Source organism: Schistocerca piceifrons, chromosome 3 (genome assembly GCF_021461385.2).
Source record: "Schistocerca piceifrons isolate TAMUIC-IGC-003096 chromosome 3, iqSchPice1.1, whole genome shotgun sequence".
NCBI classification, from domain to species: Eukaryota; Metazoa; Arthropoda; class Insecta; order Orthoptera; family Acrididae; genus Schistocerca; species Schistocerca piceifrons.
Window position 1 is genome coordinate 85,338,751 of NC_060140.1, and position 23,987 is coordinate 85,362,737.

Genomic DNA, 23,987 nt, shown 5'->3' on the forward strand with positions numbered 1-23,987 from the left:
GAATTACAATCTCTGCCAGGGTTTCGATTACCTCTCGTCGTGCCCTGAAATGAGAAATGTCCTACCCACTATCCTTCTCACCCCTCCTATGGTGGTATTCGGCTGTCCACTGAACCTACATAATATACTAGTCCATCCTCACACAACCCCTGCTCCGAATCCACCACCTCATGGCTTATACCCCTGTAATATACCTGTCCCATACATCCTCCTACCATCACCTACTCCAGTCCGGTCACTAACATCACCTATCCCATCAAAGGCAGTGCTACCTGTGAAACCAGTCATGTGATTTACAAGCTAATCTGCAACCACTGTGCTGCAATCTATGTAGGCATGACAACCAATAAGCTGTCTGCCCACATGAATGGCCACCGACAAACTGTGGCCAAAAAAACAAGTGGACCACCCTGTTTCTGAACACACTGTCAAACATGATAACCCTCGTCTCAGTGACTGCTTCACAGCCTGTGTCATATGGATCCTTCCCACCAACACCAGCTTTTCTGAATTGCGCAGGTAGGAATTTTCCCTGCAATACATCGTACAATCCTGTAACGCTCCTGGCCTCAACTTTCATTAGTCACTGTCCTCACCCATCCAGCCCCCTCCCTGTTCCCATTCCAGCACTACACAGCCGTCATTTCACCGCCACACCCCATCTTTTAATTTGTTTTTATTTCTCTCCTTTCCGCTACGTACCCCCCACTCCCCACCTTCTCTTCTGCCCTCCGTCTAAACTGCAGCACTTCACTGTCTGCCATCCCCACCGTACTATACCTCCCCCTCCCTGCCCCAGCCTCCTCCTTAGCCCCACCCAGTCGCCACTCCCATCATGCACTGCTGCTGCTGCTCGCAGTGTGGTTTTAGTTGTCTGAGACTGAAGACATGTGTGAAAGTTGCGCTTGCGTGAGCGTGAGCATGTGTGTGTGTGTGTGTGTGTTTCTATTGCTGACGAAGGCCTTAATGGCTGAAAGCTATAATTGCGTGAATTTTTTTGTTGAGCCTATCGCGACTCAGCATCTCTGCTATATGGTGAGTAGCAACTTTCATTCTCTAATATTGTTACATTCCATCCTGGATTTTCCATTGTTTTATTATAAAATGCTTGATATTTCGAAGTATGTTAACTATATGAATATTGTTCTATATAAATTATCGATGTTTTGAAAAGCATGGTCATTCAGCAGCTTATGGCCCCAACATTAATTTATCAGTTATCCAGGGCCTTATTATGACACCATGTTGCACATCATACCTGAAATTCTCAGGGATTTTTTTCTGAAATTTGGATAGGCATCATGGTGTGTGTGTGTGTGTGTGTGTGTGTGTGTGTGTGTGTGTGTGTGTGTGTGTGTGCGTGTGCACTTTGTACTAGAAGAAGAGCCAGAGCGCTTGAAAGTTAGTGAACACTGTTTTCTGTTATGTGTGTTCATGTGCCAACATCTTTCTGCTATAGGTGAGTGATACCTTTCCCTTATTTTACTTATTATTCCATCCAGGAATTTTCATTATTGCTGTTATTGACATGAGTTTGCCATTTATAGTTACTGAGGTGAACTTTTAATTTTTTGCTCAGTTCTGTTTGTTATTAACACCTGCAAACACTACTTGTGATATTTGCATTTTTAACAAGTATCTGATGAACTCTTTGGTTTGCTTTAATTAGTTGTGTATCCCGTAAGTCATATTTAATTTATGTATTATGATGTACAGTGTGCCAATAAAACAAAAGTAGTATACATTTTTTTAATTTCAACAAATATTTTTGTGTGTTAACCTGTTCATTTTTTATTGATTACTTATTTCTATTCACAAATTACCTGTGCTGCTGAAGGACAGTTTAGAAAAACAACTCCAGTCAGCATTTTGTAGCATTTCTGTTATGTGTTAGATATTTTACTTATGTGGTTCAATTGTCAAAGTGTTCACAGTTGTCTATTTAAGTCCTTTCCATGCTAGAGTTAGTTCAATTAGAAAATTGTTTAATATTTTTATTTTTGTGGCACTGAGACTCAAATGGATTCTTAAAAGCAAATTTCACCAGCAAATAAGTGTACTGTGTGGCTGTATTTGACATTCCTGAATGTTTAAAAGGAATTCCAAGAAGGTGGATGTTGTGAACTCTGCATATAATTTGAATTAATTTGCACAGCAAAGACTATTTTGCCTAAGTGAAAAGTTATCCAAAAATATCTTGAAGAACACAGATGAATGAAAGCATAAAAAAGTCAGCTTGATGATGTTGTTCCACTCAGAGTCAGCTATGCTTCTGGCAAAAATATCTGAGGTCCACTAGTGGTGGTGCAAAAAATCTCCAGGTAGCAATAATTGAACAAGTTTGTTTATCAAATATTAATTGCACATCTTCTCTGATGTGGATTGAAATGATAAAATAAATCACTTCTTGAAATAGAGGAATAACACTTCTGGTGGCTGTATGCTGGTTAAATTGTCATTAAACACACACTTTCTAAAAGTCAACGTCCTGCAGGAAGCTCAGTGTTAAAGTACAAACTGAATAAACAAAGCTTAAGTCCCATGGGGAAACAAAATTGTCTAAGCCCTGTGTGTAGGTGTTTGAAAGTTAAACAGGAATAAATTTATAAGTACACAAGTCTGCCGCAATGACAGAGTGCCTGTCTTTTTCAGCGATGAGGCCTCGGGCACTCTTCAATCCCCAGCTGGCAACTCCACGGATCATGAAGTCAGACGTGAAAAGTAGCAACATCATGGAGGTGGCTCTCAAATGAGAACTGTGATTGATGGAGTCCTTGCAGAATTGGCACCTGCCTCAGGAAAATCATTTGGAGTGAACTGATCTGGTCTGGCCTGAGTGCTGCCCTTGAATGCCACTGAGTGCTAGAATACAGCTGAGCCTATTATTAATCAAGTGTCTTGCGGAAGAGAAGAGGTCTGTGCAACCCACAACCTCTAGTGGTGCTTGGATTCCTGCTAGTGGACAGTTGGAACGTGGCTATTCCTTCCACAAAATTATCCCCTGTATATTAGACATCTCCAATGCACTGATGTGATGTTGTTTGGTGACACTGTAGGTGTTAAGCCTTTGCACATCAGTAACTAGCCTGAATTGATCATTGACTGTCTGATGTATTTTATACATTCAGTGTTTTTCCTTAAAAACCTTTTTTTTTATTGTTAATGTTACTTCTTTCAAAACAAGGAATATAACCAGTCTAACATTAATCTTTATTTTCAGTTGCAGGTTGGCTATGGACAAAAGCTGGACTGGGAAGTGCAAGCAGTTCTAGTTGATATTATCCCTTTTCTAAAAGCCCATCTGGATGATATATGCACTCCAGCATTGCTAGAAGCTGTGCGAGAGTTGGCAGTGCATCTGCCACCTACACTTTCTGTTGCATCTAATGTTGTAGCCACCACTCCTGCTGGAGGTTCTCATGGGCAGCTTGATGCTTTGCTGGAGGACGCTTTACTCAAATTTCAAGGTTGTCGGTGAGTAAAACCTTGACCAAGACAATCATTACGGTCCCTGTTTTATTACATCAAATTATTCATTTAGTTAACAAATTACTTACATGCTTGTACAGAAAGCATGTACCATCTCCCACGTGTTGATTATTCTAATGAAGAACAGAACATTGTTAGCGTATCTGTGATAGAAGTGAAAAATAGAGCATTTTTTGTTTAGCATGCTGTGGTAGTCATTAACATAATGACACACCAGCATTAAAATACTTAAACTGATTTAAGAGTTAGTTGTTGGCCTACAAAGTGTAAATTTCTTGTATAGTGATGTAAAATTGAATATATGAATTCAGCTTTAACCCTCACTTGAGCCATGTAAAAGTACATGAGACTCCTGAGCCATAATAATAATATTATTCTGTTGTCATCTCACTGACAACTTTCTGTCTTTACAACCAATTGTTATCTATCTCATCAAATTTTTCAGATATATGATTACATGTATACAATTAACTCAGTAGCCATTGTATTTGAAATTGTTTTTCAGAGCTCAGTAAAGTGGCAAAATAGTTTAGCACATTATTGCTGTACTAAATAGTTATGCAGTAATAGAATTAATTCCACCATTATTTATTTGTTGTCACAAATGCTAATAACATGGTAGCTGCATGTGAAGTCATGAGAGACAAGTTTTCTCAGTTTTGCTTGTTGATACTGATCTAGTTCATAAAGGAATAAGTAAGTGCAGTATCTAAAATATAATTTAGAAGAGACTTTAACAATTATTCAACACTATGTCAGTCTTAAGGTCCAGCCACAGGATGGTTTTTTTTGTTCAGGTTTTGAGCATACACTTGGTGCTTTGAGCACCACCATGAAGGTATGTGTTTTGCACCTTTCATTTCAGAGTGTATGACATATCTGAAAGTGCTTGGCTTCCCCTTCTTGGCGAGAATCTGATGACCTATTTGACTGACTGTGAGTAAGTGTAGTCAGCTTGTTTGTGAAGTGCACATGACTCTGATAATGTTTCATTGTGCGTTTCTCATCACAACATTTATTGGCAATAAAAAAAGTCTGCAGGAGTTCACAAAACACGACAATTTTATTTTGGATATCAAATTCAGAAGATTATCTTGATAAAAATATGTGAACAAACAAACGAATAGCCAAAAAATTTATACATTTTCAGTCATAAAAAGCTTGCATGAATGTAATTTGGAAATAAAATTTTTGGCACAGGAATGCGAACCAGTGGCAATGAAGTTTATTGTTACTTTGTGTGGAGTTTTTTTTTTTTTTTTTTTTGCAAAAAGTAACAATCTGCACTATTTCACAGTGATTCCAAATAACTTGTAATTTAATAAGTTATGTTATTGTTGCACCTCGTAAAATACTTCTGTGGAACAGTTTCATTATAGGATAAAAGTAATTAAATGCTATGAAACATAATAGACACTAAAATATGTCCATTGTGTGTTTTGCAGTTTTGAGAGAAATCATAGAAATGTTTCGTTTTCAAACTTGATATACAAGTAATCACTTTACAGATAATGAAGCATTGTGGGTGGCTGTTCCTTATCTCAGTAGAAATTGCATTACTCATAATGTTATTTTGCCTAGAAATAACCATTATCAGTTTCTCAAGCAGAATATGAAAAATCTGTATTGACATTTTATTTCAGTGATACTGACACAATAGGTTGACACTGCAGTGCATATCTGTGTATTGCTTCTATAACTGCTGTAACGTAATATTTGCGGCAATTCCAAAAGATGTTGCTTGACGATATTTAGTCTAATTTTAAATCACTGAGAACACATGCCACTTGGCCTTCTTAAGACTTCTTTATTGACTTTTACTTAGCAGCTATCCCAGAATCATCACATCTTTGCTACCAAAGAATACACAAAAAATAAATAAAATTTTAAAAATATTACATCATGTTAGGTTTTGGCAACTTCATAAAATATAAATATTCCATCTAGATTTCATCACTGTTGCCTTAACACTACTCCCCCACCAGTAACATGGTTATGAATTAATACATGGTGATGAATGAATTTTCTTAAAAAAAAATCAGCACAACATTAATATAAAACAATAAAAAACATATTGGAATGACAAAAGATATGATACAAAATAATTACAAAAAACCTTTTACAATGTCTGGTATGATATTTGATTAATTCTCCACAGAGACAGCTGCTCTAAGAATCGAGGTGGGAACCTTATAATCCGTCCTACTTCGATACTCTGATATTCAGAGATGGTTCCCTCTGTGGGATGTTGTGGTTCAGTGTCCTTGGAAAAGTTGGAAGTTCCTTCTCTGATTCCCATTTTTCTTGCAGGAGATAAGCTGGTTTAAGTCTGTCCACTGACACATTTATGTGTTTGCACTTCCTTTTAATAGTGAAATATTTTTCATGTCTTGAAATGACAGGAAAGGGACCATCATATGTAGGTTCTAATGGTTTTCTAACCTTGTCACATCTCAGGTAGTGGACGGGATCCCTCTGATGTTATCCAGTACCCCAGGAATTCAGTTTCATTCACTCCAAAGGTTGATTTTGATATGTTGATTCGAAGTCCATAATTAGACAATCGCTCCAGGACTAGTTTCAGGTGTGTTCGGTGTTCTTCAATACTGGATGAGGCAATTAAAATGTCATCGAGGTAAGGAAACACAAAATCTAGCCCAAACATAACTTCATTAATGAATCGCTGGAATGTTGACGGTGCATTCCGCAGGCCAAAGCTCAAGACATTAAATTCATACAGTCCAAATGGTGTGATTACAGCTGTGTTTTGTGCTTATCTTCTTCAGCAATAGGTATTTGATTATAGGCCTTAAAGAGATCAATTTTAGAAAATATGTTTTTGCCTTGAAGAATACAGTGGAAATCTTCTATTCTAGGTATAGGATAACGGTCTGGAATTGTTCTTTCATTTAACCGTCTATAATCTCCACACGGACGTATTGAGCCATCCTTCTTGGGTACAACATGGAGAGGACTTGCCCATGCAGATTTAGATGGTCTAATGATGCCATTGTCAACATGAATCTAAATTCTTGTTTTGCCATCGCCATGCGCTTTGGGTCTAATTGTCTTGCCGTAGAAGACACAGGCGGGCCTTCAGTGGTAATATAGTGTTTGACATCATGTTTAATTTTGCTAGGTACCAAATTAGGTTTAGCTGTGTCTGGATGCTGTAACAGTAGATCTGTAAATTTTGTGTTTTGGCTCATGGTGCTCAGGACGATTTCCTCTGAGATTGACATAACTTTACCCTCAGCATTGAGCTTGGTTACATAATCTATTAATCTTTTATTATGGACATCTACTAATAATTGAAATTTATTAAAAAAATCAGCACCCGATATAGCTTTATTGATCTTCGCAGCTATACATGGCCATTGAAATTGACGTCACAGTCCCAGATCAATAGTACGAAGTTCAATTCCATGTGTAGGAATTTTGGTACCATTTGCAGCATACAATTTATATGGCGACTCAACATTAACATTTGCGTGAGCGGGAATTACAGAAACATCTGCCCCACTGTCGACAAAAAATTGCAATCCTGTTTTTTTGTCGGTCACAAATAAGCGGGTTTTGCAGCAATGGACTTGAGCAGCAGAACTTGCCGCTAATTCAGCTGCTGGGTTGCGTTTCCCTTTTCAGTCCAGCTACATGGAAGTGTGCATTTTTCAGGCTTGCAGTTCTGCCCAAAGTGAAAGTGGTAATAACGGTACTTTCCCTTGGGGTTGTATTTATTTCGAGACTTACTACGACTTCTTTTACATTGATGCCCACAGCTTCTGTTATGAGACCTGCCTCGATAACCAGTTGACAGCGCGGCCATTTGTTGCTCTAGCCCCGAAATTCTTGTCATCAAGTCACTCATTGTTATCGTAACATCCTGTTGGCTACAAGCACCACTTTTTGTGATGAACAATTCGTTACGGGGATTTATTTCTGTTATTCTACCAGCCATTATAACCACCTTTTCGAGTCCCTCGTCACTGACAGTTAAAATGTTCATTATACACTCCTGGAAATTGAAATAAGAACACCGTGAATTCATTGTCCCAGGAAGGGGAAACTTTATTGACACATTCCTGGGGTCAGATACATCACATGATCACACTGACAGAACCACAGGCACATAGACACAGGCAACAGAGCATGCACAATGTCGGCACTAGTACAGTGTATATCCACCTTTCGCAGCAATGCAGGCTGCTATTCTCCCATGGAGACGATCGTAGAGATGCTGGATGTAGTCCTGTGGAACGGCTTGCCATGCCATTTCCACCTGGCACCTCAGATGGACCAGCGTTCTTGCTGGACGTGCAGACCGCGTGAGACGACGCTTCATCCAGTCCCAAACATGCTCAATGGGGGACAGATCCGGAGATCTTGCTGGCCAGGGTAGTTGACTTACACCTTCTAGAGCACGTTGGGTGGCACGGGATACATGCAGACGTGCATTGTCCTGTTGGAACAGCAAGTTCCCTTGCCGGTCTAGGAATGGTAGAACGATGGGTTCGATGACGGCTTGGATGTACCGTGCACTATTCAGTGTCCCCTCGACGATCACCAGTGGTGTACGGCCAGTGTAGGAGATCGCTCCCCACACCATGATGCCGGGTGTTGGCTCTGTGTGCCTCAGTCATATGCAGTCCTGATTGTGGCGCTCACCTGCACGGCGCCAAACACGCATACGACCATCATTGGCACCAAGGCAGAAGCGACTCTCAGCGCTGAAGACGACACGTCTCCATTCGTCCCTCCATTCACGCCTGTCGCGACACCACTGGAGGCGGGCTGCACGATGTTGGGGCGTGAGCGGAAGACGGCCTAACGGTGTGCGGGACCGTAGCCCACCTTCATGGAGACGGTTGCGAATAGTCCTCGCCGATACCCCAGGAGCAACAGTGTCCCTAATTTGCTGGGAAGTGGCGGTGCGGTCCCCTACGGCACTGCGTAGGATTCTACGGTCTTGGCGTGCATCCGTCCGTCGCTGCGGTCCGGTCCCAGGTCGACGGGCACGTGCACCTTCCGCCGACCACTGGCAACAACATCGATGTACTGTGGAGACCTCACGCCCCACGTGTTGAGCAATTCAGCGGTACGTCCACCCGGCCTCCCGCATGCCCACTATATGCCCTCGCTCAAAGTCCGTCAACTGCACATACGGTTCACGTCCACGCTGTCGCGGCATGCTACCAGTGTTAAAGACTGCGATGGAGCTCCGTATGCCACGGCAAACTGGCTGACACTGAAGGCGGCAATGCACAAATGCTGCGCAGCTAGCGCCATTCGACGGCCAACACCGTGGTTCCTGGTGTGTCCACTGTGCCGTGCGTGTGATCATTGCTTGTACAGCCCTCTCGCAGTGTCCGGAGCAAGTATGGTGGGTCTGACACACCGGTGTCAATGTGTTCTTTTTTCCATTTCCAGGAGTGTAGAATCCGGAAGTTTTTCTAGCCAAAGTGCCTTTAGGACTTTTTCTAACAAATCTACACCTGCCAAGGCTTGCATTTTGCGTAATAACTGACTAGGTTTTTGGTCTCCCAAATCAATTCCAGTAACTAATCTCTTAATACACATATCTTCACTTTCTTTGAAAATATTCAGTAGACGTTCCTTAGCCAATGAATATTTATTCTCATCTGTGCCGCAAATAATGTCCCAAATATTCTCGATGTATTTTGGTTCTAATTGTGACACTAGGTGGTTAAATTCAGTTTCTTCTGTGACAATTTTGCAAATGCTGAACTGTGCCTCTACTTAATAGAACCAAATTTCGGGTTTTTCACTCCAAAAAGGCAGAATTTTGATGCTAACCTTGTTTGCTTCCAGGCGATCTTCAGAAACGCTCCCGTTTGTAGTCATATCATCTTCTTATTATCACGTCAGGGTCACCAAATATAACTGCTGTAACGTAATATTTGTGACAGTTCCAAAAGATGTTGCTTGATGATATTTAGTCTAATTTTAAATTACAGAGAACACACGCCACTTGGCCTGCTTAAGACTTCTTTATTGACTTTTACTTAGCAGCTATCCCAGAATCATCACATCTTTGCTACCAAAGAATAAACAAAAAAAAAAAAAAATTAAAGATATTACATCATGTTATCAGTAATGAACTATAACTATTAACGGTCTTGGCAACTTCATAAAATATAAAAATTCCATTTAGATTTCATCACTGTTGCCTTTACACTTCCATTCAGGTAAATCTGACACATGTACTTTCTGTTCCCATGCATCTACGCCAGCACATGAACTCGAGGCATTGTGTGCACGCATTTTTATAGCAATATGTCTTTCTAGTAATACCGTTATTTATTTTATTTTGTTTTACAATATTAATTTAAAATTATTTAATGGTATTAAATGGCTAAAGAGGATTTTTCCAGTGAAAGTATGGACATATGAAAGGAAATCAGAATGAGAGGGAGAGGGAGAGTGGTGGACAAGGGGGGGGGGGGGGGGCGGAGATGTACACATTGGTGCAATTGTATGCTGAAATATATCCTGTTTGTAGCAAGCTGTCACTGTTGGAAAAAACAGCAACTGGTAAGAGAAACACATTAAACATTTCAGCAGAGTGACGCACAGCCACTGTGTTACTACAAGGCAGCTTGTATGTGTGAGTGGGATCAGCCAAAAGAGTGTTCTGTGAATACTACATTTCAATGCATTTCACGCTTTTCACATTTTGCTCCATTAAAAGCTTTGCAGTGTGAATCAAAATAGTTTACAGTTCTTTAAACAATATTTTTGAAAACTGCAAAAAGATGCAGTGTTTCTATGCAAGATTTGGTTTACAGGTGAAGCACCCTTTACAAACCCTGAGAAAATCAGTCATTGCAATTCACACTACTGGTCAGCTGAAACTCCACACTGGCTGAATTAAGTGAATAAACAGTTGCCTTGGTCTGTCAACATGTTATGCACCTTTTCATAAACCATAAATCATGTAATTTCAGCTCTCTGAGACTGCAGATGTGTGTGCAAGTTGTGCTTGTGTGAGTGTGTGTGTGTGTGCATGTGTGTCTACTGCTGACAAAGGCCTTAATGGCCAAAAACTATGATTGTGTGAATCTCTTTATTGTGCCTATCACGGCTCAGCATCTCCGCTATATGGTGAGTAGCAACTTTCCTTCTGTTGTATTGTTACATTCCATCCTGGACTTTCCATTGTTTGATTTTCATAAATCACATCATTCGTCCCTTTTTTATTGATGGAATTCTAGGCTTCTAAATATCCATAAGAGCATACAGATGACCTGCCCATTCCGTACAGATAATTACAGACCTTCTTAAGAGAACATTTGGAGACTGTTGGACTCATTGTTCATGAAACACAAGGAGTCCTGTTGTTGTTGTTGTTGGTGGTGGTGGTGGTGGTGGTGGTGTGGGGATCTTCAGTCCTGAGACAGGTTTGATGCAGCACTCCATGCTGTGCAAGCTTCTCCATCTTCAAGTAACTACTGCAACCTACATCCTTCTAACTCTGCTTAGTGTATTCATCTCTTGGTCTCCCTCTATGACTTTTGCCCTCCACCCTGTCCTCCAATACTAAATTGGTGAACCCTTGATGCCTCAGAACACGTCCTATTAACTGATCCCTTCTTCTACTCAAGTTGTGCCACAAATTCCTCTTCTCCCCAATTCTTTTGAGTACCTCCTCATTAGTTACATGATCTACCCATCTAATCTTTAGCATTCTTCTATAGCAACACATTGTGAAAGCTTCTATTCTCTTCTTCTCTAAACTATTAATTGCCCATGTTTCACTTCGATACAGGACTACACTCCATACAAATACTTTCAGAAAAGACACTTAATATACACTCGATGTTAACAAATTTCTCCTCTTCAGAAATGCTTTCGTTGCCATTGCCAGTCTACATTTTATATTCCCCACTTCAACCATCATTAGTTACTTTGCTTCCCAAATAGCAAAACTTATTTACTACTTTAAGTGTCTCATTTCCTAATCTAATTCCCTCAGCGTCACCTGACCTAATTCGACTACATTCCATTATCCTTGTTTTGCTTTTGTTGATGTTCATCTTATATCCTCCTTTCAAAACACTGTCCATTCCATTCAACTGCTCGTCCAGGTCCTTTGCTGTCTCTTGCAGTGTCATTGGCAAACCTCAAAGTTTTTATTTCTTCTCCATGGATTTTAATTCCTACTGTAAATTTTTCTTTTGTTTCCTTTACTGCTTGCTCAATATACAGATTGAATAACATTAGTGATAGGCTACAACCCTGCCTCACTCCCTTCCCAACCACTGCTTCCCTTTCATGCCCCTCGACCCTTATAACTGCCATCTGGGTTCTGTACAAATTGCAAATAGCCTTTCGCTCCCTGTATTTTACCCCTGCCACCTTTAGCATTTGAAAGAGAATGTTCCAGTCAACAATGCCAAAAGCTTTATCTAAGTCTACAAAAGCTAGAAACATAGGTTTGCCTTTCCTTAATCTATCTTCTAAGATAATTTGTAGGATCAGTATTGCCTCACGTGTTCCAACATTTCTGCAGACTCCAAACTGATCTTCCCTGAGGTCAGCTTCTACCAGTTTTTCCATTTGTCTGTAAAGAATTCTTGTTAGTATTTTGCAGCCGTGACTTATTAAACTGAAAGTTCAGTAATTTTCACACCTGTTGAAATCTGATTTCTTTGAGATTGGAATTATTATATTCTTCTTGAAGTCTGATGGTATTTCACCTACCTTGCACATCTGTAGAGTTTTGTCAGGGCTGGCTCTCCCAAGGCTATCAGTAGTTCTAATGGAATGTTGTCTAATCCTGGGGCCTTGTTTCAACGTAGGTCTTTCAGTGCTCTGCCAAATTCTTCACGCAGTATCATACCTCCCAGTTCATCCTTGTCCTCTTCCATTTCCATAATATTGCCTTCAAGTACATCACCCTTGTATAGACCCTCTGTATACTCCTTCCACCTTCCTGCTTTCCCTTCTTTGCTTAGAACAGGTTTTGCATCTGAGCTCTTGATATTCGTACAACTGGTTCTCTTTTCTCCAAAGGTCTCTTTAATTTTCCTATAGGCATTATCTATCTTACCCCTAGTGATAAATGTCTCTACATCCTTACATTTGTCCTCTTCATGCCTGCTTAGCCATTTTGCACTTCCTGTCGATCTCATTTTTGAGACGTTTGTATTCCTTTTTGCCTGCTTTGTTTACTGCATTTTTATATTTTCTCCTTTCATCAATTAAATTCAACATTTCTTCTGTTACCCAAGGATTTCTACTAGCCCTCGTCGTTTTACCTAATTGATCCTCTGCCCCCTTCACCACTTCATCCCTCAAAGCTACCTATTCTTCTTCTACTGTATTTCTTTCCCCCATTCCTGTCAGTTGTTCCCTTATGCTGTCCCTGAAACTCTGTACAACCTCTGGTTTTGTCAGTTTATCCAGGTCACATCTCCTTAAATTCCCAATTTTTTGCAGTTTCTTCAGTTTTAATCTACAGTTCATAACCAATAGATTGTAGTCAGAGTCCACATCTGCCCCCCGGAAATGTCTTACAATTTAAAACCTGGTTCCTAAATCTCTGTCTTACTATTATATAATCTATCTGAAACCTTCCAGTGTCTCCAGGTCTCTTCCACATATACAACCTTCTTTCATGATTATGTTATGCTCTGTGCAAAATTCTACCAGGCGGCTTCCTCTTTCTTTCCTTACCCCCATTCCGTATTCAAGTACTACGTTTCTTTCTCTTCCTTCTCCTACTATCGAATTCCGGTCCCCTATGACTATTAAATTTTCATCTCCCTTGACTATCTGAATAATTTCTTTTATCTCCTCATACATTTCTTCAATCTCTTCGTCATCTGCGAAGGTAGTTGGCATATAAACTTGTACTACTGTGGTAGATATGGGCTTTGTGTCTACCTTTCCTGTAATAATGTGTTCACTATGCTGTTCGTAGCACCTTTCCCGCTCTCCTATTTTTTTTATTCATTATTAAACCTACTCCTGCATTACCCCTAATTGATTTTGTATTTATAACCATATATTCACCTGACCAGAAATCTGGTTCCTCCTGCCACCGAACTTCATTAATTCCTACTATATCTAACTTTAACCTATCCATTTCCTTTTTTAAATTTTCTAACATACCTACCCAATTAAGGGATCTGGTTAATGTCACAAGGCCAGATCAGTCAATCATCCAGACTGTTGCCCCTGCAACTACTGAAAAGGTTGCTGCTCCTCTTCAGGAACCACAGGTTTGTCTGGCCTCTCAACAGTTACCTCTCCGTAATGGTTGCACCTAAGGCAGGGCTATCTGTATCGCTGAGGCACACGAGCCTCCTCACCAACGGGCAAAGTCCCTGGTTCATGGAAGGGGCAGGGGGGGGGGGGGGGGGGGTCAGTGAGTCCTAAAGGCATTCTCATTTTATATGGCAGTGAGTCCTAAAGGGATAAGATGCCATATAACATGAGCCTGCACTTGTATAAGTCCAGGTGAAATTCAACCTCTCGTTTTTCCAGAATCAGATTATAACATTTATCAGTGTACATGGTCACCACTTGAGATGCTTGATATGACAGGCATAGTAATAAATACATAATCCATACATGAGTTATGTCTTTGCTTACATTTGTACATAGAGCAGTTGTTTGTGAGAACTCTTCTCCTGATGACAGGACAGTGGCTGCATCTCTATTATCTTCTTACTATTTCATCGAGTTCCACACGATATGTTTTTGAAATCCTCTTCAGAGGATCTTTTGAGTACCACAGACAAAAGAGTATAGTTGCATTTAAGGAACAAAATCAGTGTCACAATTCAGCAGCTATAAACATTAAAAATTTCTTGCTTGCATCAGAAAATTTGACACATTGTTTGTTATAACTTAGTGAAAACCATGCCTTGATATATTTAAAACAATTATCATTTGAACTTCAGTCTCAGTTGCTCATTTTTAATTACATGATATGTTTTGATCACTCTGGATCATCCTCAGATCTAAGTAGTTATGTCAGCAATCCTTGAGAACATAGTGGTTGCATTGGAGTGCTATAAATTGCATGTAATTGATACCAAGTAGTCACGTGACCCTGCATCACTTGTGCAAATGGTGTGTAGGTGCTAGTCCGTTGTATGGAAATGGCACAGTAGGATGGATTGACATGGAGATGTGACAGAATGACAAAAAGGAGCTATTGTGTTTGGGTGTACCCGTGACACCCCACTGTGAATGTAGTTGCCTGATTTGTTGATGTGTCATCATGGACTACCCAAAGTGTCTACAAGGAGTGTGTACTACTCAAAAGTGCCACACTGCCAACTGTTAACCGAGGTACAAGCATACAGAATAGGTTCCCAGGTATGTGAGTGGCTCAAATATTTCTTAAGTAACAGAACTCAGATGTTATCATTGATGGCGAGTGTTTATCAGAGGCAAGCTTATCATCAGAAGTGCTCCAGGGAAGTGTGATAGGAATGCTGTCATACATATACATAAATGATCTGGTGGGCAGGGTAAGCAGAGACCTATGACTGTTGTGGTGTATAGGAAGGTGTCGTCATTAAGTGACTGTAGAGTGTAGGAGATTACAAGATGACTTAGACAAAATTTTTAGTTAGTATCGTGAATGGCATCTAACTTTGAATGTAGAAAAATGTAAGGTAATGCAGATGAGTAGGAAAAACAAACCCATGATATTCAAATACAGCATTAGTAGTGTGCTACTTGACACACTGATGTCAATTAAATATCCAGGCATAATGTTTCAAAGTAATATGAAATGCATTGAGCCTGTAAGGATTATAGTGGGGAAGGCAAATGGTCAACTTCGGTTTATTAGGAGAATTTTAGGAAAATGCCTACATTGTACGATCAAAGCCTACATTGTATGATTAGGAAAATGTAGTTAATCTCTGAAGGAGACCACATATAGGACACTAGTGTCACCTGTTATTGAGTTATGTTCTTGTGTTTGGGATTTGCACTAAGTCAGATTAAAAGAAGACATTTAAGCAATTCAGAGTTGGGCTGCTAGATTTGTTAGCTGTAGACTCAAACTACATTCGAGTGTTACGGAGATGATTCAGGAACTCAAGTTGAAATACCTGAAGGGAAGGTGAAGTTCTTTTGGAGAAACACTATTGAGAAAATTTAGAGAACTGGCATTTGAAGAGAACTGGCATTTGAAGCTGACTGCAGAATGATTCTATGCCAACAACATACATTTCACATGAGGACCATGAAGATAAGGTTAGAGAGATTAAAACTTGTACGGAGGCATACAGGCAGCTGTTTTTCCCATCACTCTATTTGTGAGTGAAACAGGAAAGGAAATGACTAATAGTGGTACAGGGTACCCTCTGCCACCCATCATATGGTGTCTTGTGGAATGTGTATGTAGATATAGATGTAACATGATCTAAGAACAGTGGTTGTAAAAAGACCCTAGCCAATACAGACAAGAGATGACTGTCACAACTTGTCAGTAACAGTCGGTTTCAAATCTGAAAGCAATTGCTGCCATCAGTGAATATAGATTCATCTCAGCCAGTTAACGAGCAAACATTGCAATGGGAACTACATGCAATGATCTTTTGAAGTTGGGTACCTTGAAAAGACTGTTACTTACAGTGACATGTAAAACTGCGCATCTTCAGTGGGACAAACAGAAACTTGACTGTATGTGAGTGGAGGTACATACTGTGGCGTGACGAGTCACTATTTTGCCTCTTTTTCACATGATGCAGGACAACAAGTGCACTAACAGGCCAGTGAGGAATTTAACCCACAGTGTGTGGAGGGTGCAGTTCAGGCTGGAGGTGCTTTTGTGATTTTTGAGGTTGTTTTTCATATCGTGACTTGGGCCCAATCATTCTGGTTGTGGTGAGCATGACTGAGATGTTTACTTCAGTATTCTCATTGACTAGGTGTTGCCCATTTTTCTACATCTTCATGAGGCAGTGGAAACTCACACCTTACAAAATAGCGACATCCACGTTCACACTGCATGCATACATTTTTGGTTTAACAAATGCTGTGACAGCCTATCATACAGTCTGGTATCTACGTGGGATCTGACCATCAGTGAGTGGCTTCAGTTGGATGTGTCATTCCTAAAAAAACGTACAGACTCCTTTTCATCGAACTGAGATTTTCAACGACTACTCTGTGACTCCATTTTCTTATTCCTTGTGTTGATTGAGCTATGCTGAGTAATTTTTTAGTTGGAAGCATGACACTTCCCATTTTTGTATAATCTTTTCAACAACATTTCATTCTTTAGTGTGTTAAATGCAGCTAGAAGTTACTGTTAACTTGCATTTTCTGATTAATGCTAGGGAAGTGATCTTCTCCCTAGTGTAGTATTAAAACAAAGACTGACTTGAAGCAAGACCAGATACACAGTTTGTATCAACTGTGGGACAGTTTTTGAAAGTAATAGTTGGATGTTGGAGTCAACTTATCAAACTAATGAGAGATAAATATGTTATATATTGTAATGGTCTTCTATTGAGCAGTTATGAGAAGTTTACAGCTAGATTGGTGCACATAACTTCCACGTGCATCCTCTGCACCCCATCCTCCTGTTTCAAGAAAAGTGGTTTTTCATTTGGCGTATGAGGTGGGGCGGGATGTCCCAACATCAGTTATACACTATTACTGACTGTCTCTGTTACAAGTTCACACCCGAAAGCAGCCAGAAGATATTTAGTGTGACCCGATATTTTCAATCTGCTAAACAGTCACTGACCAATGACTACTTGCAAGTTAACACGTTCAGTCATTCAGTAGGCTTCTTGGAAAGAAGTGCTCACCATAATGTCTCGCTATCTGCATGAAAACACCCCATGGAGTTAATGGATGACATGATACATTCACATGCGAATATCTCCTAAAATAAATCACTCACAAAAGCTCAAACTTTCACAAAATACTCAACACTGTAGTCATTTTTCATCAACAATGTGAGAACCAATAAAACGCCCCAATTTCTTCATTTTAGTACAAATTTGATCACCCGGTTTAATAGGTGTTTGCCAGAAGACGGCTCCTGAGTGACTCTCTCGACTCATAGATATCGGGGCCCAAATCCCCACTCAAATGCACGAGAAATGCTGAATTCCTATTGGATAGTTTGTTAAACAGCCAATCAGATCATCTCGAGCACTTCTATACTTGTGGTATTTCTAATGTCAGCCAATCAGATTACCACAAGTGATTTAGACTAGAAATCTCATAATTGTGAAACTAGATAAAATTTCACCCGGTTTAATAGGTGTTTACCAGAAGACGGCTCCTGAGTGACTCTCTTGACTCATAGATATCAGGGCCCAAATCCCCACTCAAATGCACGGAAAATGCTGAATTCCTATTGGCTAGTTTGTTAAACAGCCAATCAGATCATCTCGAGCACTTCTATACTTGTGGTATTTCTAATGTCAGCCAATCAGATTACCTCAAGTGATTTAGACTAGAAATATCATGATTGTGAAACTAGATAAAATTTAACAAAAACAAAATATGATTCCTTTCCATAAAATAAATTACTAATAAATTTAATACTCAACATGCCTTCTGGCTGCCTTTCACAAAATGAAGCTCACTCAGACATATGTCATAAATTCCCCTATTGCACAACTTTCTCACACATGCATTTACATAGTTTTAATAAAATATCCCATTCTCACTTTATGTATGTCCTCTATTCCCTTTCTCAGCCTCTCCGAAACACACACGCAACCAAAACATGATGAAATAATAATTTTCTGGAGTACTTTTAAGTACGTCAGAAATCTGTGATAATGACATTAAAGAAAATTCCAAAATTTAGATTATATGAACCTATGCTCTTGGTTGTAGTTTCAATTGATACTTTAAATGAATACATTACAGACCCTTACTCAGTTTCACAGCAGCAGCATGGTTATTATGTGTTTTAGATAAAAATTTATATCTCTGAAAGTATTGAAGTTATTGATTTGAAATTTTAACATTATCTTTGTGTTATCCACAGAATTTGGTATACTAAGTATAAAAAGTTCGATTAACATTTAATAATACTTCTTCAGATTGATAGGGAGTATGTGTAATGTATTGCATGCAGCGTTAGTCAAGTAAACATCTCGCTCGGCCCTGTAGTGTCAACTGTGCGGAGCATGAGAACCAAAACCTGCTCTCCTCCCAGCTCCACACCAAGCTACACTTTCAATACAAGATGACAAATAGTAATAATTTGCTACTTGGTTTGGCACTTCATTTACACACATTGGGTAGTATTATAGATTGTAACAGCAGTGGTATGTTATTTGTTGCAAACTCAACTCATTATGAAAAAAAATTATTTAAATTCCTAAATTTGTAATTTGTGTGTTATTTTTCTTGGAGGAAAAGCATCTTATTTTCTCATTCTTTGCAGACTACGAGATGTTGGAGAAGAATTGCTCACTGCAATTGCTGAAGTTGTGCAGAGTGAACTGACCTTTTTGCGTTTGGTGGACACTGTTAGGAGAGACTCTGAGGTAAATTAGAATAAGAAATGGTATTTGCTCAACTCTCGCAACTGCTTTATCAATCTGCTTTTCTGCTTTGTTGCAGGAGAGTTTCCCAACCAATATTTCATTACTCTAATATTGTTGAAGAGCTGTTTAGTGCTCACACTTACTAGTTTCCTGACAATATAATGCTGCATCAGTCTGGTTTGCACTATCATTACACCAAAAAAAGTAGTTTGTTATTGTGTTTGCTACATTCTTATGTTTTCATTCAGATATCAATTAGAATAAAAAAACAGATAATATTTCCTTGTATACAAAAGTACAATGTTCTGTGCTAGTCTTATTGTTGGTACTTATTTTAGATTTTTCCTGTTCTTCTTCCTTTTTTTATCTTCCAAGAAGGAAACAATTTGTGATCAGAATTTGGGAGTGAAATTATTTCTCACTGCCAGCTAGAACACCCAGAACTGTTGAGACATGTAAAAGTTACATATGACAGTACACTAAAGAAAATAAAAGAAACTGCTTGTAGGAGTAACTTAAAATGAAGTGTCTTCAGTCTATAGGTCTGCAGTATTGACATAATTTGAAGTTTTAAAAATTCTGATTTAGTAATCTGAGAAATTATACTCTGTGAATGGTTTTTATTGGATTATTTACAAGATAAAAGTCATCTCTCCAAACACTTAAATATGATGGCTCTGGGATATGAATTGCTTTTGGGTTATGCTTTTAAGAAGATATTGCTGTTAATGTGGTGGTGGGCAATTCAGTTTTTGCATCAGCCATGGATTGTGTGTGGAAGATACATGTCTCTGGCTGCTTGAACCAGATGAAAATTATGTAAACTACATTCTCATAAAAATGATTGCTTTAAATATTTCAGCTTTTTTTTCAGTGGTCCATATATGTGACCTTCGTATGATGACAAATTTGGGTATTTTACACAAGAGTGCAGTCACCATACTGTTTTGTGTTCTGAACCCTGCTAGTGTGGAAGCGTGCTTACAAATTTTTCTCCTAATTCACACATGGGATTTTGGCACCAGTGGAGCACATCTGTCAATCTCAGAGCTTCTTCCTGAGCAAAACTATGCTATATAGCTTTGAAGACATATCTGCTCTTGTCTCACTGTCTGTACACCACTCATGATCCCGCATCAAGATTATTGGTAGATCTGTTTCTTATTCAGTCTGTATCTTTTCATCATCCCCAGCATTAGTAAGAAAAGAAAAAAATTATAAAATGCATGTCACATGGTTCTATGTTTAAAAGTGACATAGTAATGAGGTGGTCAACAATCACAATCCATAATAACAAACACGATTCATGATCATGGTTTTTATACAGGACAAACTTGGCTAATTTTGTAATATGGTTAGTTTCGCAGTACCATACATATCCATTCACTGCAAAATTGTACGAGCTGATTTTAAGTATGAACATTGCACCACAGGTGGCAACACTTATCAGCAGTGTGTGGTCGAGAAAACAGCTACCGGAGCACATTCTTGCGGCTGTGATAGAAATTTTTCCAGTGTGGTTGAGAATATTTTCAGTGTTGCACGTGTTTAGTGACAGCTTTCTGGTTTTTTTATTGATACTGCCAATATAATCTGAAGTGTAAGTGATGGGTTCTTCACTGTTCTCTATTTAATTTAATGTCTTGTTAGCCATTTTGACACCAATAGTTTGCTTGTAATTCACTTTTGCTGGTACTGCAGTTCTTAATGATTTGGTGCCACTGACGAGTGCATAAAGCAGTTCGAGCAGCACGCAAATCAAATAAAAGAACGTATTTTACATGTTGTTTTGCTGAATTAAAGTGCTTTCATGATTTGAATGTGATACTGACATTCGTTAAGGAAGGCTTAAGGTATTTATCAATTTAATTTGTTACAGATATATAAACCTAGAGTCAAATATGGAGAATAGTCCAGCAAAAGGATTTGGAAGAAACTGTACGAAGGGTGTTAAAGGATGGCTGGTCAGTTTATAGATCCAGTAAAGATTTTGGCATACCTTACAACACCCTAAAGGATAGACTAAGTGTTTGCGCCAATCCTGTGGACTGTGTTCTCATGAAAAGGGGTGCCCCTTCTTTTTAGCAGAGGAGGAGGAAACTAATGAAATTGAATGCAAGAACTGGGTTTCGGATTGTCGGCAAGTGATATGCATTATTACACTCACAAATTAGCATCGAGGAGACCTCAAAGGAACCCATTTGGGGAAGAAAGAGACAAGGCAGAATGGTGGAGTTCATTTAAGAAATGATATGGACTAAGTTTACATCAGCCAGAAAATCAATTATATCATAGGGCTGCAGCTTCAAATCATTCTAATTTGAACAATTTTTATGATGTGCCAAGTACTGTGTATGAGAAAACAGGACTCATGACAAAGCCAAATCTAATTTGGAATCTAGATGAAATAGGATTTTCAATGGTGAATAAGCCAAGCAAAATTGTTTCACCAAAGGAGCAAAATGTGTCCACCAGCAGATGACTGGTGAAAAGGGGGAGACTACAACAGTTATGTTTGCTGCCAATGCTGTGGGACAAACAGTGCCTCCTATGTTTATTTTCAAGGGGATTCCTGTCACTGATAGCCTGAAATAAAATGCTCCTACATTGAGCCAGGCAGCAGTGTCAAAAAATGGCTGGATAAATTCAGAAATTTTATGGAGTTCTTGAAGCACGTCATTAACCACATTCCTCCTGCTCATCCTGTTCTGCTATTGATGGACTCACATTCTAACCATGTCTCTCCAGAAGCTCTAAAATTCAGACAAGAAAATGGCATTCTTTTTGTTACCTTTCCATCACACACCACTCAGATCTTACAGCTGTGTGATGTGTCCGTGTTTGGTTCTCTAAAAATGGCTTGGAAAAGAAATGTGAGGGACTTTATGAAAACTTGTGGTTACAATCCTACAAGGATGGATTTTTACCATCTGTTCAAGAAGCCCGTGGATGAAACTATAACTACAGCCACCATCAAGAGTAGTCTTTCTAAAACTGAAATTTTTCTCATGAATAGAGATGCCATTCCAGACGTCACTTTGAAGGTTTCCCAAGTTAATGAGACCTTTAATGCTGGGCAAGTAGAGCTACCTGAAAGAACAGTAGATGAATGCATATCAGCTGAGCAAAAAGAAGCTGTTGATAATATGCCATCTGAGACAGAAGCGTCAACAGATCAAAGTGAAAGTATTCAGGAGGAAATTAACATGCCTCTTCCAAAATCCATAAAATCATGGCGAAAGAGGAAACATGCAGTTACTTCAACCAGAGTTATTGCTCATGAAGGCATGTTGGTTGCAATAGGCCTAAAGACCCCTGAAGAAAGGGAAGGAGACAGAAAATTCCAAATCAAAGGGGAATGTTCCAGCAGAGAGGCAACAACGAAAAGTGAGCACCTCAAAAGCTAAAATGGGAAAACAGCAAGTGCATGCACAAGTAGTTCCTTTTACAAGACGATGTATGCCTGTACAGAGAAGATTAATAAGAAATGTAGGAAAGGATGACAACATTTGTTCGCCATGTGGTGGAAATTACAAAGATGATAATGATGGCCAAGAATGGATTTATTGCTTGAAGTATGAAAGACTGAAGGCATACTGTGCTCAGTTCACATGCCGTTTATGCACTGAGGCTGATTCTGATTAACTTGAATCACATATCCCATTTTAAGAACTAACTTCAATTACATTTCCGATTTTAAGATGTTTTATGACTGCAATAATTAATTTTGTTTATTGTATTATTCCTTTATATGTTAAAGTATGTAATTAATTAATCATATTACCATTGATTACATTACTTATAATAATTTAGCAATGGTAAATACAGTAGATGTTAAGTGTATGATGTTTTGGTTACTTTAAATCATGTTCTGCTGACACTAAAGTATTCTTTTAGAACTATAACTGCTACTGCGAAATTACCCAAGTAGTATTGTGAAATTGCCTGAGTCCTTATTAACGCAGTAAATTAGTACTATTTTAAGAAAGTTTTCTTGTATCTGAAATTTAACTTTCAATATTTAACATTTATATCAATGAATTATACTACTTTTACATATAATTTGAGACAAAAATTTCATTTTTAAAATATTTCTTTAAAATACTAGAGCCGAAAAACCTTAATACTGTGAAATTAGCCAAGTTTGCCCAATCATTTTATTTTGTACAACTATTCTACCAGTGTAACTAATAAAGTTCTGCATGAGTTTTGGATAATTACATTAATCCGTATGGGTAGAAACCTGCATTTATCATGTTGAAGGAAACAGACAATGTCAGATACACAATTATTTTTGTTATTTAGTCTCAAATTCTGCCTTTAGAGGCATTGTTTTTAATTTGTTGTTATAATTCTTGAACTGGAAATACACAAATTTACAGGTGCTATACAAATTAGTGAATGTAAAATTAATTGCTCAAACACGACACACTAGGTGTAACAGTTACACTCTTCATATTACAAATGACAAAAACTTTGCAATATAAGGCAGTTGGAGAGGGTCTCTTAGAAGATCATCCTTTGTGCAAGTTATTGAGCATGAAGGATGTTGAAGCATATGACTTGTAATTTATTGTTGTTCACAATCAGAATACACTCCACCCTAATAGAAGTCCCATGGTTCAAGCTCCTGAATGTAGCATGTTAAGCACTTTACACACCAACCAGCTTTAATTGTGTCTTGAGGTGGTTGATTGCTTATAGCCGTCCTTCTACAGAGGTGATGTGTCTTCTTCTTCTTCATCACAGTTCCAGCCATGTTTTCTGTGATCATTCCAAGGCCTTTGATAGTGTATATCATAAAATGTTGCTAGGGAAACTAAAATTATGTGATATTAAAAATCTTCCCCTTGCATTGGTGGAATCTTCTTTTGGCGATAGAAAACAGAGAACCACATTAGCAAATGAAATGACAGGCATAAAATTTAATTCAGCGTAGGAAAACATTAAATGTGATGTATGCAAGGTACAGTGCTTGTCTGTCCTGCT

The 23,987-nt window shown here is 38.8% G+C and overlaps 1 protein-coding gene across 4 annotated transcripts in view; it reads left to right on the top strand.

Moving 5' to 3' along the window:
• LOC124788117 (pericentriolar material 1 protein-like) overlaps window positions 1–23,987 on the top strand; it is a 392,802-nt gene that overhangs the window by 292,084 nt on the left and 76,731 nt on the right. For all 4 annotated transcript variants that reach the window (XM_047255242.1, XM_047255241.1, XM_047255243.1 and 1 more), the window contains 2 exons: window positions 3,221–3,474; window positions 18,896–18,998. In XM_047255242.1, the coding sequence (XP_047111198.1) occupies window positions 3,221–3,474; window positions 18,896–18,998 (357 nt within the window). The remainder of the gene's footprint in view (window positions 1–3,220; window positions 3,475–18,895; window positions 18,999–23,987) is intronic.